Raw genomic sequence first — 18,876 nt, forward strand, 5'->3', positions numbered from 1 at the left:
AATAATTTTATGCCAGACCATGTAATATATCAGTATTTTATGTTCCTAACAGTAAAAAATGCATTTTCCATCTGTGAAGGGTGCTAATAAGAAATTTTTAAAATTTTTGCTAAAAATTTCATTATTTTTTCTGGGGGAAAACAGAAAAGTATGTTTTCTTCCAATGGCTACTTAATTTCCAAACATTTTGCCTCTTTTACTGAACTTCCTTAAAATTTGTATGGATTAATAAATCTACAGAAACCAAGCCTATCTCTTTCTTTCAAAGACTCATCCAGGTCATTCTCCCATGGCATTTGCAGAATGATTAGAAAATGGTCCTACTTCCTACCTATCTATCCTATATCCCATCTTCCTCCAAGGGGTGAAACAAATGGGCAAAATAAAGCAGTTTCCAGCTGCTTTGAAGGTGGGGTGCTTAGATGACACATGCCTCGAAAGCAGCTGGAAAATGGACCGAAGCCACACTCCAGGACTAAAACCCCCAAGCAAACAGAAGCTGGGATAGTCTGACTCAAGGCAAAAAATGCACATGTTCATGTCTGAATACAGATGCCCCAATGCAAGTGCAGGGCTGCAGCAAAGCAAAGAAATGGAAGTGCGACAACTCCAATGGATGTAATTACAAAGTATACAAACCAGACAGTCCAACAGGGAGCATGTGGTGTAGGGGCATGTGGGGGAGGAGGCTCCGTGATTGTGCTTTGCCAATGTATCACTTGTACACTGATGCACCGATGTACCAGCGGAGCATCATACGTGCAACTGTGTGGATGATCAAAGGGGCAGCTATCTAATGGACGTGAGAGGTACTTGGAGGTCACAGGTGGTGTGTCTGTATGATGGTGTGCATGTATGGTGGGGAGGCAACAAAAAAAATTACCCAGCGGTGCAGCTTGATGCTAAGCAGTGCAGTCAGGCCATAGGTATTTGGCCCATCTTGGGAACGGGATTTTGATCTGCATTTCAGAAAAGCAGGATTGAGCCAATTTTTCCTGCCCATCTGTTCTGGTCCCAAGTTCAGGATTCAAGAGCTTCAATTGGAAGAAGCGTTTATAGAGTATTCAAAAGAGGAAGTCTTGCTAAGAAAATGAAGATTCTGATACAAAGACAAGGAAATCACTTTACCTTTTGTTAAAATATCTATATCCCACTTACCCAATAAATCAAACCATACTGAAGCACCAAACAGCAACAGATTAGTTTATCCCATTTTTAGCATGTGAATATCAAACACAAATCTTTACTTTTGTTCACAGACCATAAGAGCAAGCAGATGGTACAGTGCTGGTACATAACAATGTTATGGCAGCAAGCATTGACAACATTGTCCACAATTCACTCACTCAGATATATTACCTTCGAAGGCTGTCCTTCTTCTCATCTCGTGTCAAGCAGCAGTCAAGGTGCTTGTTTATATGCATTTCTTGAACAATAACCCCACAAACAGGACATTCCACTGAAATATTTAAAAATATCCACATCAACTGACAACTCCTACAAGAATACTTGTTAAAGTAAACCCAATATTTTTATATTTAAAAAAAAACAAACAAGGATTGACAGTTATGCAAGATGCAGACTTTTAAGGGACTTCTTCCCAAATATCATAAATTTGATTTCCTTATTTATTTCCAGAGCAATAAATTTCCACTAACATATGGGTAGTCATTTAAGTACACATCCCATCATCCAACATCTTTATTTAAATTATATATCTAAGCAAATTTGGTCCATTCAGAATTCAAATTTCCCCCTGTATATAACTGCATTCTTCTTGTAAGAGAAAAGTGTTCCAGCAACATCAGTTTGAAGGAAAGGAAACTGCATCCTGTTGATTCACAAACAGAAAAGGCCAAAACTGAAATTATACATCATATGGCCAAATTTGCACACTACGGCTCCTCAATTCGCTTTGAGAAAGCAATATCAGAAGAAACAATTTGGAGTGGAGAAGTAGACATGAGGGATCTACATACCTCTCCTCCCACACACAGCTATTTCTGTGTTTTATTTCATTAGTTTTTTTACCCAATTTTCTCTCAGAACTGGAAGAGCTCATTACAAAATTAAAACAGGTACAGATAAAGGCAGAAGACATGTTGTACAAAGCGCCCACGCCATATGCAGGCTTGCCATACACAGATTTGAGCTTATGCATACAGCAAGCCCGAGAAGACAAAATGGCACAGGAGCGCACCACCATAGAAACCAAAGGGATTTGAGCGTATGCGATTGTTTTTTATATGCAGGGGGGTCTGGAACAGATCCCCGTGTATAGGTAATCACATATTCACTGTGATTAGGGGTGAAGTGCCCTCACAAAAGTGGAACAACCAAAAAAGACCATTTTTTAAACCTGAGAGAACACCTCTCTAGGAATCTCTAGGTCCTAGAGTGAAATCCTGTGGTCAAAATCTGTCAGATATTGATCACAGATTTGTGGTACAGGATCTACAAATGCCTAGAGAAGTGTTCACTCTAGAAATCTCTATGTCCACTTCCATAATGTCTGCAGAAATGTGAATATAGAGTTGTTGTGAAGGTCCTAGGGATTCCTAGAGAGAATATATGTCCATATATACTTGACTATAAATTGAACTCATGTATCAGTCAAGGGCAGGATTTGGGGTGAAAATTATGGATTTTGATGTCAAGGATAAAACTTCTGGGCATGTAACAAAGGATCTAAAGGATGAAGCAAAGAATAACTATGCCAAAGAACTTACAAAGTTCCAGCAGGCATAACTGTTTGTGGCACCTAAAAACTGGATGGATGAGAGAGCAGAAGAGAGTCAGGACGGATTATACTCTTGTCTTTGACTAGGGAATGGTTCCCTTTTTAAAATAAGAGTTAAAGTAGAGTACCTACATTGACCAGTGAATAAGTCAACTCAGATTTTGGGGGTCATTTTTCAATTAAAATTTCTAGACTAATACATGAGTATATACAGTAATCAAATCTGTGGATAATCAAATTTGCAAAGGTCAAAGTCACAAATATGAAGGGCTGGCTGTAATGTAACACAACCATTAAACAAATTATGTCAAACCACTAGTCAATTATCAGTTTAAAAATACATCAATTTAAAAAGTACACTACCAGTTTGTTAAAAGCCCCTTTCTCAGCAGGCACTCAAAGTCTAAAAAAACAGCTGAATGAAAGGGTGTTTGCTGATAAAAGCATAAGAGGGAAGGGGCAAGCCTAACCGTGCTTGGAAAGAATGTCTACAACTTGGGAGCAGCTGCTATAATGCTCTTTTTGCATACCTTTGAGAGGTAAGAAATCCCACTGTCCTTCAACCTCTGCTACTGCCTCACACACATACCAATACACCTTTTAGGTTTGCAAGGAAAAAGATGTTAAGGAAAAAGCAACATGGGATATACAGTGAATGAAATAAAACTTGTATGTGAGAGTCAGGCTGACTCAGCAAAAGCAATCAGGAGCCACACAGGTGTAAGAGGTAATGCAATTAACAAGTCCTAAATGCCAAGGACAGAAATGCAAAGTGAATAATTGAATACACCTGAGAATTGTTAAAGTGGACAAGGTGAGATGATGAAATCATTAATTATGGGATGAACCAAGAGAACCAATGAGAATGGTTGTACGCGCCCACTGGGTGGAAACTGACAAGAGTGGGTGGTATTTTCCAATGACTATAATAATGGCTATGAATCCCAATGTATTTTGTGGGTAGTAGTAGTGAGGAGTTGTATTGGAGTTGTATATAGTAGAATAAAGTAGATCTTTTATATAAGGCTACTGGGTTGTCTGGTGTCTTGGGTGAAGATACAAGAGCCAGCTGGATCCTGAAGAAGTGTGAAGACTTCTGTGGAAGAAGAGTGAGAAGGCTTGGAGAGTTTGTCAGGGTCTTCATCCTATTCTCTGTAACTCTGCTGCTTTAGAGCAAAGCTTTAACCACTGGCCAAAACTGGTCAGCGCCGGTGCGTAACAAGGTGGTGAGTTCGAGCCAGAGGTGAAGAGCTACAACTCCCATCATCCCTGACAAAAGAAGGATAAAATTGTAGTGTAGTCAATCACAAGTATAATTCTTGGGGATTCCAGAAAGCCTGGAAAACCTTGTTCTGGGCACGCCACCCCCCGCATAAGGGAAATTCCACAGATCCCTGAGTCCCATTTAAAACAATGGGGCTTGTGAATGTGGTGCAGCATGGAGCATGCGGCCACGGCCTTTTATGGTGAGTGGCTTTCAACGTAAGCTGAAAGCCATGTAAAGTGCACCCGCATATGATGTAGGCGCACTGTAGAAGCGTGATTTTTAGCATTCCCTCCCTTCCAAAACACAAGAACACCAGTCTATGTCCCCTTTGGAATCATTTTAACATATTTTCTGTAGGTTTGGTCGCTTCTTAAGATTTCTTTGGGCAGAAAGGTGGCCAACAATGTACAAATAAAAAACCAATACTGTATAAGTCTAGAATTTTATTTAAAAAATTGAACCTAAGAAACTGAATCAACTTACCCACAGATCAATTTAAGTAGTGTCATTTTAACCCTTTATCAAAAAGGGAACCATCTTTTTCTGAGTAGAGTGGTGAAAGGCAAGAAAAGAACTTAGTCCATCGTGGGACAATCTAAAGGAATCACCAGCCCCCTCTACTCTCTTCTGTGGCACTGCTTCTTTACATTTTTAAATAGCCGGTTGGGAAAATGCCAGAGGGACAACTCTTTGCTCGTTCCTTTCAAAGGAGCACTGAGAAGAATCGGGATTTGAAGGATGTGAATAAGGCATTTATATATGTTTGTCAGCTTTTCGGGATTCAAATCAAGCAAAGTAATCACATTCAAGTTAAAGGCTATAATCACTGCTAATAATCTTTGCTTTGCCTTTTCATCCTTTTTGACATGTGTGCATTTTCTTGGCCTCATGTGTGCTAGTCACCTCCACAATACATCACACAGCCACAATTTATCATAGTTCCCTCCTCATCCATCCAGTCTTTAGGATGAGCACAAACAATTCTTTGGCACTGTCTTCTTTTGCTTCATCCTTTACACCCTTTGTTATATGCTTCTAAGTTTTATCTCCAACTTATTCATGGGTCATATCAAAATTCATAATTTTGGCCCCAAAACCTGCCCCTGACATATACATGTGGTTGACTTATAATTGAGTATATACGGTTCTCCCCTTAAAAGCAAACGGTAATGGTTCACCCAGGAAATGAATGCATTTCTGCTTTGAGTCCCAGGTTTAAAGGTCTAGTGTGTACCTCAGATTCATGAAGTGGAAAGAAAAATAAAAGGCAAATATAAAAGCAAAAGAAGTAAGATATATTTTGGAATATAATGCCGCATGTCTCTTCTGATACTGCAAATGGTGGCGGGTGTGTGTGTTTACCTTTCATGGTCATGGAATGATTAAAGAAGGCGGAAACTATCATTATCAATTCAGCATATCCTGAAATCTCAAGTCCCGGTGAAATTTATATAGCTATCACTGCAAAAGAGATCAAGAATATCATATTCATCTAATCAACAATATTTAGTTTCAGAATTGGCTAGTTCCAATGTCGTAATCCAAATCAAACATAAATAAACCAGATTGATGAAGTAAGATATAAGCAACCCTATAAAGGCTATTATTACATTTTTCCATTCATTTTTCAATTCACAACATGAATTGAAAACAGAAAAACAGTCAACCATACATTCTAATGAAAACTATTTTAATAAACTTTTACTTAAACTAAAAGATTAAACTCTTTAATAATTTGATGGCAGCCTCAATTTATCACCTAATTTGGTATTTTTCATTAAGCTCAGATGCAAACAATTCTCTCACTGGCTAGCACTCTCTAATTAGTCCCAAATAGAGTAGAGTAGACATATTCAATCAGTTACTGAATGTTGAATCAACACAGAGGTAAATCTCACTGATTCAATGGGTCTAATCTAGTTAAGACTAACAAAAGGATTTATATCAATAACTCTGACTGAAGTTATTTTCCATAGAAGGCAACCCAACAGCAATATTGTATTCTCTATTCAAAACACAGAAAATATGAAAAACCTTGCATCTTCTGTTTTGCTTTCTTTCATATTATTTGTAGCTTGTGTGACTGGGTTTTTTCAATTTGTTGTTGTTAACTGCCTTTGCGTCGATCTTGTCCCATGGCAACCTTGTGGATGAGACATTCCCAGGCCCACCTGTCCTCTACTGCTCTGCCTGGGCTCCTGCAAACTCATATTTGTTCCCTCTTTAATAAAGTCCATCCATCTCTCATGTGGCCTTCCTCTCTACTTCCCTCCACCTTTCCTACCGTTATTGTCTTTTTCAATTATTCATACCTTCTCATGATGTGTCAAAAGTATGACAGTCTTGTCATTTTGGCTTCTAGGGATATTTCTGGCTTGATCTGCTCTAGGACCCATTTGTTTGTCCTCTTGGCTCTCCATGGAATCTTCGGCATTCTTTTCCAGTACCACATTTCAAAGGAGTTGATTTTCCTCCTGTCTTCTTTCTTGAATGTCCAGCTGTCAATCCATACATAATAATACAGGCTTCTATGATTCTGACTTTTATTCTGAGTTGTATAACCTTGCATTTTAGGATATTTTCTAGTTCTTTCCTAGCCACTCTACCCATTCTTAATCATCTTCTGATTTCCTGGCTGTAGTCCCCATTCGAATCAATGTTTGATACCAGATACGAGAACTCTTTTACTATTTCTATTTTCTCATTGTCTAGTTTGAATGTGTGTAAGTTCTCGGTGGTCATTATTTTTGTTTCCTTCGTATTCAACAGTAAGCCTGCCTTTGCACTTTCTTCTTTGATCTTCCACATTAGTTGTTCCAGGTTTGTAAGGTTTTCTGCTAGTATTATGGTGTCATCACCATATCTTAGATTGTTGATATTTCTTCCTCCTATTTTCACTCCTCCCTCTTCCATGTCCAAGCTGGCCTTCCTTACAATATATTCTGCATATAAGTTGAACAGATAGGATAATAAGATGCAGTCTTATCTGACTCCTTTGCCAATTGGGAACCATTCTGTTTCTCCATGTTCTATCCTGACAATAGCCTCTTGTCCTGAGTACCGATTCCTCATTAGGACTATCAGATGTGTTGGTACTCCTGTGTCTTTAAGGGTGTTCCACAGCCTTTCATGATCTATGCAGTCAAAGGCTTTGCTATAGTCTATAAAGTACATGCTGATTTTCTTTTGGAGCTACCTGCTACGTTCCATTAGCCATCGTATATTTGCAATGTGATCCTTGGTGCCTCTTCCTTGTCCGAACCCTAATTGGACCCCTAGGATTTCTCTCACTATGTATGGTTGGACCCTATGTTGCAGAATTTTGAGTATGATTTTGCTCGCATGGGAGATTAGTGCTATAGATGCTGCAGTGTCTTGTCTCTTTTTTTGTGGATGGGGATGTGCAGTGGACCCTTGTTATCCGCTGGGGTTTAGTTCCAGGAACCCTCGTGAATAACAAAATCTGGGTATGCTCAAATCCCACAATGGTGTCCCTTATATAAAATGGAAAAATTAAGGTTTGATACTTGAGATTTATACTTTTTTTGAATATTTTCAAGCCGTGGATGCTTGAATCCGTGTATAAAAAATCCGTGTAGAAGGAGGGCCAACTGTATACTGATCTTTTTCAGTCTGTTGGTCATTGTTTTGTTTTCCATATCTCTTGACATATGATGGTTAGCACTAGGAGTTGACTCTTTCAATGTGGACTGCAACTGTTCTACTGGAATATCATCTGTTCCTGGTGTCTTGTTTTTTGCTATTTCCTTTATTGCAGCTTCCACCTCATTTTTTAGAATTTGAGGTTCATCTTCATATGGGTCTTCATTCCATACGTACTTCATGTTTATAACTTTTCTTTGTATTGCATCCATCGTCTTTTTATTCTTTCCTTGTCTTGAATTATGTTATTTTTATTGTCATAGAGCACCCTGGTTCTCGATTTGAACTTTCCCTTGATTACTTGAATCTTGTGGAATAGGTCTCTCATTCTTCCCTTTTTGTTGTTGTCTTCTATTTCTCTACATTTGTAGTTGTAGTAATTTTCCTTATCTTTGCATACTAGCCATTGTACTGTTTCATGGTTCTTAGTTTATTCCTATCTCCTTTTTGTTTTGTTTCTCTTCTTTCCTTTATTGCTTGTAGCGTTTTATCTCTCATCCATAGTTTCTTCACTTTCCTTTTGTCTGTTGGAAGTGTCTTTGTATATTCATATGTCCCTGGCTTCAGACTAAAGCTCTTCCAGTTCACGATCCATTATTCTTAGTACTGCAAATCTATTTCTTATACTGTCAATGAATTCTGTGGAAATGTTGTTTAAATTGTATTTTGGTATGATGATTAGTTCTGTCCTCTTCTTGAGTTTTACTTTTATTTTTGAAATGAGTAGTTTGTGATCTGTGCCACAACCAGGATCTGGTCTAGTCTTGGCCATCAGTATGGAGCTTCACCATCCTTTACTTCCAATTATGTAATCTATTTGGTTTTTGTGTTGGCCATCTGGTGATGTCCATGTGTATAGCCTTTTCTCTGGTTGTTTGAAAAATGTGTTTATAATGAATAGGTTGTTTGCTTCACAAAAATCTATCAGACACTCACCTGCTTCATTCCTTTTGCATATTCTAAATCTGTCAACTGTTTTTGATTCTTCTTTACTTCCAATCTCCTTTGTGTTCCAATCTCCAATAACCAGTTTGACATCCTGTGTTAGTGTATTGTCAATTTCTTCCTATACTCCTTTGTAAAATCTATCAGTTTCTTCTTGTTCTACCTCAGTGGCTGGTGCATATACTTGAATTATGGTGATATTCACAGGTTTCCTGTGGAGCATTATTGAGATGATTCAATCTGGTTTTGCACTGTATCCTCTGACTGCTTTTGCAACATCTTTTCTTAGTATGAAAGCCACCCCATTTCTTCTTGTCTTCTCATTCCCTGAGTAGAGCACTGTGTGGTTGTCTGATTCAAAGTGGCCCATTTCTGCCCATTTTAACTCACTAATCCCCAGGACTGCTATGTGCATGCATTGCATTTCCATTTTCACTATATTTAGCTTCCCTTGGCTCATGCTTCTCACATTCCATGCCCCTATTTTATGTGTGGTGCTGCTTCTGATGGGGTTTGTCTTTCTGTGAGTGTTTAATGCCTGCTTCGTCATTTTTGGCTGCCCTTAGCTGCTCTTGCAAGTGTGTTTTCCTTTAGTTTCTATCTATCTCTCTCTTAATGCACTTGTCCTGTCTGTGCGAGGTCTCCTCATAGGGTTTTCTAGATGGGGGGGTTACACAAGGAGGACCACCTTCACCTCCCTAGCAGTGCTAACAGGTGTTAGCTATGATGTCACTGCTGTTCAGAGAATCATAGAATCATACAGTTGGAAGAGACCACAAGGGCCATCCAGTCCAACCCCTGCCATGCAGGAAATCTCAATCAAAGCATCCCCAACGGATGGCCATCCAGCCTCTGCTTAAAGACCTCCAAAGAAGGAGACTCCACTACACTCCTAGGAAGTGTGTTCCACTGTTGAACAGCCCTTACTCTCAGGAAGTTCCTCCTAATGTTGAGGTGAAATCTCTTCTGCTGTAGCTTGCATCCATTGTTCTGGGTCCTAGTCTCTGGAGCAGCAGAAATCAAGCTTGCTCCCTCCTCAATATGACATCTCTTCAAATATTTAAACAGGGCTATCATATCACCTCTTAGCCTTCTCTTCTCCAGGCTAAACATCCCCAGCTCCCTAAGTCGTTCCTCATAGGACATGGTTTCCAGACACTTCACCATTTTAGTTGCCCTCCTTTGGACATGTTCCAGTTTCTCAATGTCCTCTCTGAATTGTGGTGCCCAGAACTGGACACAATATTCCAGGTGGGGCCTGACCAAAGCAGAATACAGTGGCACTATTACTTCTCTTGATCTAGACACTATACTTTTATTGATGCAACCTAAAATTGCATTAGCTTTTTTAGCTGCCGCATCACACTTTTGACTCATGTTCAACTTGTCGTTTACTTGGACTCCTAGAACCCTTTCACATGGAGCCTCGTTCAGCCATCCTATATCTGTGCATTTTATTTTTCTGCCCTAAGTGCAGTACTTTACATTTCTCCATGTTGAATTTCATTTTGTTAGCTTTGGCCCAACTTTCAAGTCTATTCAGGTCATTTTGAATTTTGATCCTGTCCTCTGGAGTATTAGCTATTCCTCCTAATTTGGTGTCATCTGCAAATCTGATGAGTATGCCCCCAATTCTGTCATCAAGTCACTGATGAAGATGTTGAATAGCACTAGGCCCAGGACAGAGCCCTGTGGGACCCCACTGGTCACTTCTCTCCAGGATGAAAGGGAGCCATTGTTGAGCACCCTTTGGGTTCAGCCAGTCAGCCAATTACAAACCCATGTAACAGTTCCCTTGTCTAGCCGACATTCTACAAGCTTCTTTGCAAGAATGTCATGGGGAACTTTCTCAACGGCCTTACTGAAATCAAGATATACTATATCCACAGCATTCCCTTCATCTACCAAGCTGGTAATTTTATCAAAGAAAGAGATCAAATTTGTCTGGCATGACTTGTTTCTCTGAAACCTGTGTTGACTTTTTGTGATTATGGAATTGCCATCTAGATGGTCACAGATTGTCTGTTTAATGATCTGCTCTAGAATCTTTCCTGGTATTGATGTCAGACTAACTGGACGATAATTGTTGGGATCCTCTTTTTTTTCCCTTTTTGAAGATGGGGACAACGTTTGCCCTCCGCCAGTCTGCTGGGACTTCTCCTGTTCTCCAGGAGTTCTCAAAGATTATTGCCAATGGTTCCGATATTATATTTGCTGGTTCTTTTAATACCCTTGGATGTAGTTCATCTGGTCCTGGAGACTTAAATTCATTTAGATTAACAAGGTATTCCTCTACTATCTCTTTACTTATTCTGTGCTGAAATTCCCCTATTCTGTCCTCTGCTCCATTTTCCTCAGGTTGAGCACCCTTTGCCTTTTTGGAGAACACTGAGGCAAAGAAGGTGTTGAGTAATTCTGCCTTTTCTCTGTCCCCAGTTAGCATTTTGCCATCTTCTCCACAGAGTGGCCCTATCATTTCCTTCTTCTTTCTTTTGCTGCGGACATATCCAAAAAAGCCCTTTTTATTGTTTTTTAACCTCTCTAGCAAGCCCGAGTTCATTCTGCGCTTTAGCTTTTCTGACTTTACCCCTACATATGCCTGCTATTTCTTTGAATTCCTTTTTGGTGATTTCCCCCTTTTTCCATTTCTTATACATGTTCCGTTTAAAACTTAGCTCAGTTGAAAGTTCCTTAGTCATCCATCCTGGTTTCTTGAGACACTTCCCGTTTTTCTTTCTCAATGGAACTGTTTGAAATTGTGCCTTCAGTATCTCCCTTTTCAGAAACTCCCATCCGTCCTGAACTCCCTTCTCTTTTAGTATTTCTGACCAAGGGATAACTCTCAATACTTCTCTAAGTTTACTGAAATCCGCTCTCCTAAAGTCTAGAATGCGTGTCTGACTATACCTGGCTTCTCCTTTCCATTGTATAACAAACTCCAGGAGAACATGGTCACTTGCACCCCATTAACCAAGTCATCCTTGTTGGTTAAGATAAGATCTAAAATAGCTGACCCCCTTGTTGCCTCTTCCACCTTTTGGTCAATGAAATTGTCTCTGAAGCAAGTGAGGAATTTGTTAGACTTTGAGGATTTGACTGAGTTTGAATTCCAGCAAATATCAGGATAGTTGAAGTCACCCATCACTACTACATTTCTCCTTTCTGAGTGTGTAGTCATCTGTTCTAGAAAGGCATCATCCAATTCCTCCATCTGATTTGGGGGTCTGTAGTAGACTCCCATGATAACATCTTTGTTGTTTCCCTCCCCTTTAATTTATATCCAAAGGGTAACACCCTTTAGTGACATCCATCACTACAGCTGCTGCCTAGTAGTTGTTTTCCTATGTTATTCTCCCTCCCCCATTATTGTTGAATTGATTGTTTCCCTTCCCTTCTCCTCCCTCCTTTTTCCTTCCCCCCTCATGACCTTTTTATTTTAGTCTCTCTCATCTGTCTTCTGGCCCTTGTTTGATTTTTCTTGTCCCTCCTCTCTGTTTTTGCCTCTCCTCCCTCTGGGAGGCGGGAAGGGGGGAGCTGAAATGGTCTGTGCCAAGGCTGAGATGGACTCACATGGCTGCGTTTTCCCTTCCTCTTCCTCCCAGCTGTTTCTCCTCTCCTCTTCCCTCCTCATACCTTAAGTTATGTTGGCTTTTTGATTTCCTAAACCAATCCATTTACAAAATGACTATTTCATTTGCCAAACAACAATTTTGGCCCTCAAACTCAATAGCCAGCACAACAGCTACAATAGTCAGCACAACAAGTGGCAGTGTATAATTGTCAAAACACATTCCAACAGCATTTAGATTCAAATGTCCATGCTAGAATAACATGGTTACAACAACCTTGTAAGGAAGCTTTCCAATTCTGAGAGAAAAGGTGGGGAATAAATGGATGTTTGCGGTGAGAGACAGTGACTCGCCTAGGTTCATATAATGAGTCTTGTAGCTTGTTGAGGATTTGAACCTGGATAGCACACAAGTACAGTAGGCACTCCTCCTTATGATGCTTCTGCAAGGAACATATACACTATTCTATGCTGAGAGAAAGGTGGGATATGAAACAAGTAATAAATAAATAAATAAATAAATAAAGACAATTAACACTAGCAAAAAGTATACCCAGAACGGGTATCATTGGGTGGAGTGGGGGGAATGAGTTGAGTTTAACTGGTGGAAAATCATCCTGCAATGCTGCAATACTAAAAGTATTACAGAATAACAGGATGAAAGACTTACCTTTTGGAACAATTTTTGTTGCAGATGTGGAAGGTGTTACAGGATTCCTGGTGCCTCCTGTAGGACTTGTACTCCCTGCTTCTTGGCTAGCATCATTGTCTTCCTGCTTTATCTTTATCTGGAACAGCTGCTGTCTAGGAGAAAATGCAGAACAGGGTCAATGTATAACTCTTGTGCTTCTATCACAGTATTTTTTTCACCTTAAAAAGGAAACAAATAAAAGAAATACAGGCAATCTATACTACTTGCTGTGGGTCCCCCAAAGATTACCCAAAGAGATGATGGTTAACACAAAAGGTGCTTAATAACTCATTCTGTCCAACATTAATCTATTTCTCTCCAATCTGCACAGGGAGTTGGGACACAAAGGAACCTGAATATCTACTTTGATTATTTATAGCATGAATGAAAGTTCAGCAATTAAGAACTCTAGCACCCTCTTGTTTTGACAAGAAAGCTGGGCTATATTTAACTCCACATCTACTAGGTAGCCTCTAGTCAGCCACTTGTCAAGCAAAAGAGGAGCAAATAATAATAATAATAATAATAATAATAATAATAATGGTAATCCCATAGTACATAGGACCTTGGTATCCATGGACTTGCCACCTATGGATTTGAGCATCTGTGGACAGCAAGCCTGCATTGTTCCCAATGGTGGCGCAAGCACATGGCCACGCCACCATTAGGGACAGTCCCCATTGTCCCCAGTGGCAGCATGTGCATGAAGCCGCACCTCCATTAGGGTCAACCGTCGTCCCTAATGGCAGCGCAGCCACCATTGGGGACAGAGAGGACATGAACATCTGTGGATTGTAGTATCCTCGGCGGGGGCCAGAATGGATCCCCTATGGATATCAAGTTCCCACTGTAATAGTTACAGTTGAGAATTTCCAACTATTTCTTTGAGAGTTGAGAACTGTTTTCTATTTCTGTTTATTTAATTGTACATAACTTCTCCCAGCAATTCCACCCAAGTTTTAGTAAAACGTGCTGCCACACTGTCCAGAATTATTTCCAGAATAATTGATGTCTTACTGTGGACTGACAGCATCCAAAAGCACAAACACAAGATGCAATAGCGTAGTACAGTGGTGAGGAAACTGCAATCTCCTGGGTTCCCTACATCTTGCCAAAGACCACACATCCATACCCCCAAAATAGCAGAAACAAACACACCATCAACCACAAAAAGGGCTAATTGGCTCTGTTAAGCCCTATTGAAACTGAGAGTACTGAGTTCAAGAGCAATTTAAAAACACGTCCCTACTCCTCAATAATGCATATAGTAACCAATTAGTTGGTCAGCTTTTCAAAAGAGATAGTTGTTACCCGCCTTGATCCAACACAGGGAGAGGTGGGTTATAAATAAATAAATTATTATTATTATTATTATTATTATTACTATTATTATTATAGTTGACACAAAATTTATTAGTGATATATCTGCAACTTCGTATCTGGTATACACTTAAACAACCAGAGTTTAATAGTGACTAATAACTAACACCTTCTTCTCTTTTATATATTTCCCATTATATAGCATTTATCTTTTCCTGAGAATATGGAACTTCCATGGCCTGAATGCCCTAAAGGCACCAGATCCTATTCGATCTTGGAACCATACAGAGTCAACTCCAGTTAATACTTGCATGGGAGACCACCAATGTATACCAGGTATACCAATGTATACCAGGGTAACCCCGTGGGTCTGCTGCCACAGGAGCAGTGAATCCATGCTCAGTTTTATGTCTCCTCTACCCACAACTGCTATGGATTATAGAGGACCATTCCTGGTGCCAACCCTGTGTTACAATGAGAGTCCAGCATCTGGATGGCTCTCTCTCAAGCTGGAGCTGCTTCAGGATGAAAAGACATTAAAAAGAAGAGTGGAATTTCCACACAAATAGCAACAGATCCACTTCAAGTTCTTGACCAGCATGATGACTCTCCAATACAGTGGGCCCTTAGTATCCGCTGGGGGATTGGTTCCAGGAGCCCCTGTGGATATCAAAATCTGTCAATGCTGAAGTCCCATTACGTATAATCATATAGTAAAATGGTGTCCCTTATATAAAAGGGCAAAAATCAAGGTTTGGTTTTTTGGGGAATTTATATTTTTTGGTATATTTTCAAACCATGGATGCTTGAATCCATGGATACAGAGGGCTAACTGTACAAGTAAATGAAAGTCTTGCATCAAACTGAGGTTGGGTTAACTCCCCTTAAGATTACAATTTCCAAAAAAAAAAAAAAATGGAGTCTAGATCTTCTATGACAGTGCTACTCGAAGTGGTACACCAGTCCGCATGCCATGTGCTACTGGTCCCTAGAGAGATTACAGGAAAGAAATAATTGTAGCCAACAGGCACAAATATAGTACCAGTATCTGATACGTGGGGGGGAATAATTTCTTCCCCCCACAGTTCAGAAGCACAAACAACAACCGCACGATTTTATACCAAATACTATGGTTGCTTGCAAAAAACTTAGCTTTACTATAGTTATGCATGTTATCCAGAACATTTAATGAGCTATTATTTAATACCAGGAGATAACACAAGTTTTGCTAATGAAGTTTTAAGGCTCATTGGTTAGAGAGCTAAAGTAAGCTAACTGATGACATCTAGCGGTCATGGACTGGGTGCAGCCCTATCTTCCATTAAACAGATCTGACAAAGAATAATGAAATGTCATAGCCATTATATTTAATACTGTCCCATTCAGCACAGTATAATATTAGGAGACAAAATATTGCATTGGTAGACGAATATATATAAACACACACATATTTAATTCTTCATTTGGTTAGAACACAATGGTCAGAGTGGATGTTAAGAGCTGCAGAGGAGAAAAAACCAGCTCCTATTGTCCTCCTTTCCTTCCCTTTTTCAAAGGAGAGGGAGGAGAGGAACTAGGAAAGGCAGCTTCCACCAACCCCTTCCATTAATGCTATGCTAGATGCAAATCTATGTAACTAGTGGAAACTCTACTGCAAAATGAGAAACATAAAGCTAAATAAGCAAATGAATGTGTGTGTGTGTGTGTGTGTGTGTGTGTATACAGTGTGTGTGTGTGTGTGTGTGTGTGTGTGTGTGTGTGTGTGTATATATATATATATATATATATATATATATATACGACCACTGTCAGGATAGAACATGGAGAAACAGAATGGTTCCCAATTGGCAAAGGAGTCAGACAAGGCTGAATCCTCTCACCCTATCTGTTCAACTTGTATGCAGAACATATTATACAAAAAGCAGGATTGGACACAGAAGAAGGAGGAGTGAAAATAGGAGGAAAGAATATTGCCAATCTTAAGATATACAGACAACACTACACTACTAGCCAAAAACATCACAGACTTGGAAGTCCTACTAAGGAAGATCAAGGAGGAAAGTGCAAAGGCAGGCTTATTGTAGGACATAAAGAAAACAATGACCATAGAAAATTTACACAGATTCAACCTAGACAATGAGGAAATAGAAATAGTAAAAGAATTTTCATACCTAGGATCAAATACTGATCAGAGCAGGGACTGCAGTCAAGAAATCATAAGACTAAGAATGGGGAGAGCAGCTATGAGAGAACTAGAAAATATCCTAAAATGTAAAGACATACAACTGAGCACAAATGTTAAAATCATACAAGCCATTGTATTCCCTATAACCATGTATGGATGTGAGAGCTGGAGAGTTAAGAAAATGGATAGGAAGAGAATTAATTCATTTGAGATGTGGTGCAGGAGAAGAGTGCTGAGGTTACCATGGACAGCCAAGAAGTCAAACAAATGGGTCCTAAAGCAGATCAAACCAGAAATCTCTCGAGAAGCCAAGATGACTAGACTGAGGCTGTCGTACTTTGACCACATCATGAGGAGGCACGACTCACTGGAAAAAACAATAATGCTAAGAAAGGTGGAGGGAAGCAGAAAGAGAGGAAGGTCACATGCTAGATGGATGGACTCTATTAAGGAGGTCATGGGTATGAATTTTCAGGACCTGAGCAGAGCAGTGGATCATAAGATGTCTTGGAGATGTCTCATCTACAGAGTTGCACCATAGGTCAATATCGACTCGAGGGAGGATAACAATATATATCAGTAGAGTCCCGATTATCTGACATAAACAGACCGGCTGATAGTCGGATAACTGAAAATGTCAGATAATTTGGAGGGGCCAAGAAATATGTTTGCAAAGCCATGACTGCTGCACTTGGGGAAATGTGCTATCACAACTACAGAAACTGGAAGCAGCTGTTTCTGAATCAAACCCCATTGCTGCTAACATATCTGTATCAGGCCCCATTCACACTAATGTTTCCTTTTGTAACCATAAACACTGAAGCTGCTCATACGCAGACCAGCCTCCAATGATACCATCTCAGTCCCAAGGAAACTGAGCATCACAAAAAGTCCACCCACCAAATATGACTAAGAGGATATTCTCTTAGCCTTCCAGAACAGTTTGCTACATGGAACATAAGAGCTCAACGTTTGGGCAGCTTTCAATATGCTCAAAAGCAAGAGGGGATAGAAGGACAAAGACTGAAGCAGCAGGAGGGAGAGGTCCCAAAGAGATGCAAAGTCTTCTCATCTTTTCCAAGGCACTGAATCAGCTCAGTTTCCATAAAATCAAATGTAACATTTATTTATTTATAATTTCATGGTACCCAGCAGCAAAACTTAGAATAAAAGGATTTGAGGAATCTAAAGGCTATAGGCTTTTCTATGCTGTAATTCTTTGCACCTGAAGTTACTACACTAGCCATCAAGGGACAGTAATTCTACCCAGGGAAACTGACTGCCCTTCTTGTCACAAGACTATCTGGTGCCCCAGCATAAAAGCTTTATGTAGACTCATCAAAGAAATCAGAGGTAGTTAAGAATTAGTCTAGTATCAAAGTGAACACAAGCAGCATTACAGTGGGCCCCTGGTATCCGCTGGGATTTGGTTCCAAGATCCCCTGTGGATACCAAAACCCATTGATATATCATGTCCATTAAATACAGTGGCATAGTTAAATGGTGTCCCTTGCATAAAATGGCAAAATCAAGGTTTGCTTTCTGGAATTTATATTTTTAGAAAATATTTTCAAGCCATGGATGGTTGAATCAGCAGATAAAAAAATCTGTGGGTACAGAGGGCCTACTGTACTTGCTTGCAGCATTAAAACAGTAAAATAAAAATGCCAGTAAAAGATCTTGACACTAAAATGGCTTAAACACAAAGTGAAAAATGAAATATTAATGCAAATGAGAAACTTCCCAGGGTCAGGAGTTTCCCAGCAGTCAACGAGCACTAATCAAGCAGACACTAATCCTCCTTTGCATACCATCACACCCTGAGGCCTGCCATTAGCAACAGAACAATATACATGCAAATCACTCCTGCCTTCCCAGGGTCACACAGTATGTATGTGTGTGTATATTTATATATATACACACACACACAACTCCTTTCCAGGCAAGCATTCTCTGAAGATGCCAGCCACAGATGCTAGCAAAATGTCAGGAATAAACTTTTCTAGAACATGGCCACATAGTCCAAAAAACTCACAAAAAACTATGAAACATTAATGTTGTGGGGTTTAAAATGTTCCTATCCAAAATATCAATGGTTATAAACAGAAGCACCTGAGAACATCACATAATTTTTCCACATTAAAATCAAGAATTCCTTTTTGTTTCCTGCAACTGTTCCAAACATGTTCATCAAGAACAACATAAATGAAAGCGGATTGTCTTAGGACCTAGACAACGAGGAAAAACAAAAAGAGGCACAGTTCAAACATACCAATCCTAGTCCAATAAGATATGGATTCCTTGATTTAAATTACAGGGGTACCCCGGGTTACGAAATTAATTCGTTCCGCCGCCGCTTTCGTAACCCGAAAATCTTCGTAAGGCGAAAAAGCCATAGGCGCTAATGGGGAAAAGCCGCGATTTCGTGCGAAATAGCGCCGAAAAGCACCAAAAAATTTTTCATAACCCGAAATAACCTTCGTAACCCAGAACAGTT

General features: G+C 39.7%; 1 protein-coding gene across 1 annotated transcript in view; it reads right to left on the reverse strand.

Annotated features, from left to right (window-relative positions):
- RAD18 (RAD18 E3 ubiquitin protein ligase) overlaps window positions 1-18,876 on the reverse strand; it is a 165,182-nt gene that overhangs the window by 114,007 nt on the left and 32,299 nt on the right. The window contains exons 5-6 of the mRNA XM_042454697.1: window positions 12,854-12,987; window positions 1,360-1,459 (exon numbers count right to left, since the gene is read on the reverse strand). Of these exons, the coding sequence (XP_042310631.1) occupies window positions 1,360-1,459; window positions 12,854-12,987 (234 nt within the window). The remainder of the gene's footprint in view (window positions 1-1,359; window positions 1,460-12,853; window positions 12,988-18,876) is intronic.

Source organism: Sceloporus undulatus, chromosome 2 (genome assembly GCF_019175285.1).
Source record: "Sceloporus undulatus isolate JIND9_A2432 ecotype Alabama chromosome 2, SceUnd_v1.1, whole genome shotgun sequence".
Taxonomy (NCBI): Eukaryota; Metazoa; Chordata; class Lepidosauria; order Squamata; family Phrynosomatidae; genus Sceloporus; species Sceloporus undulatus.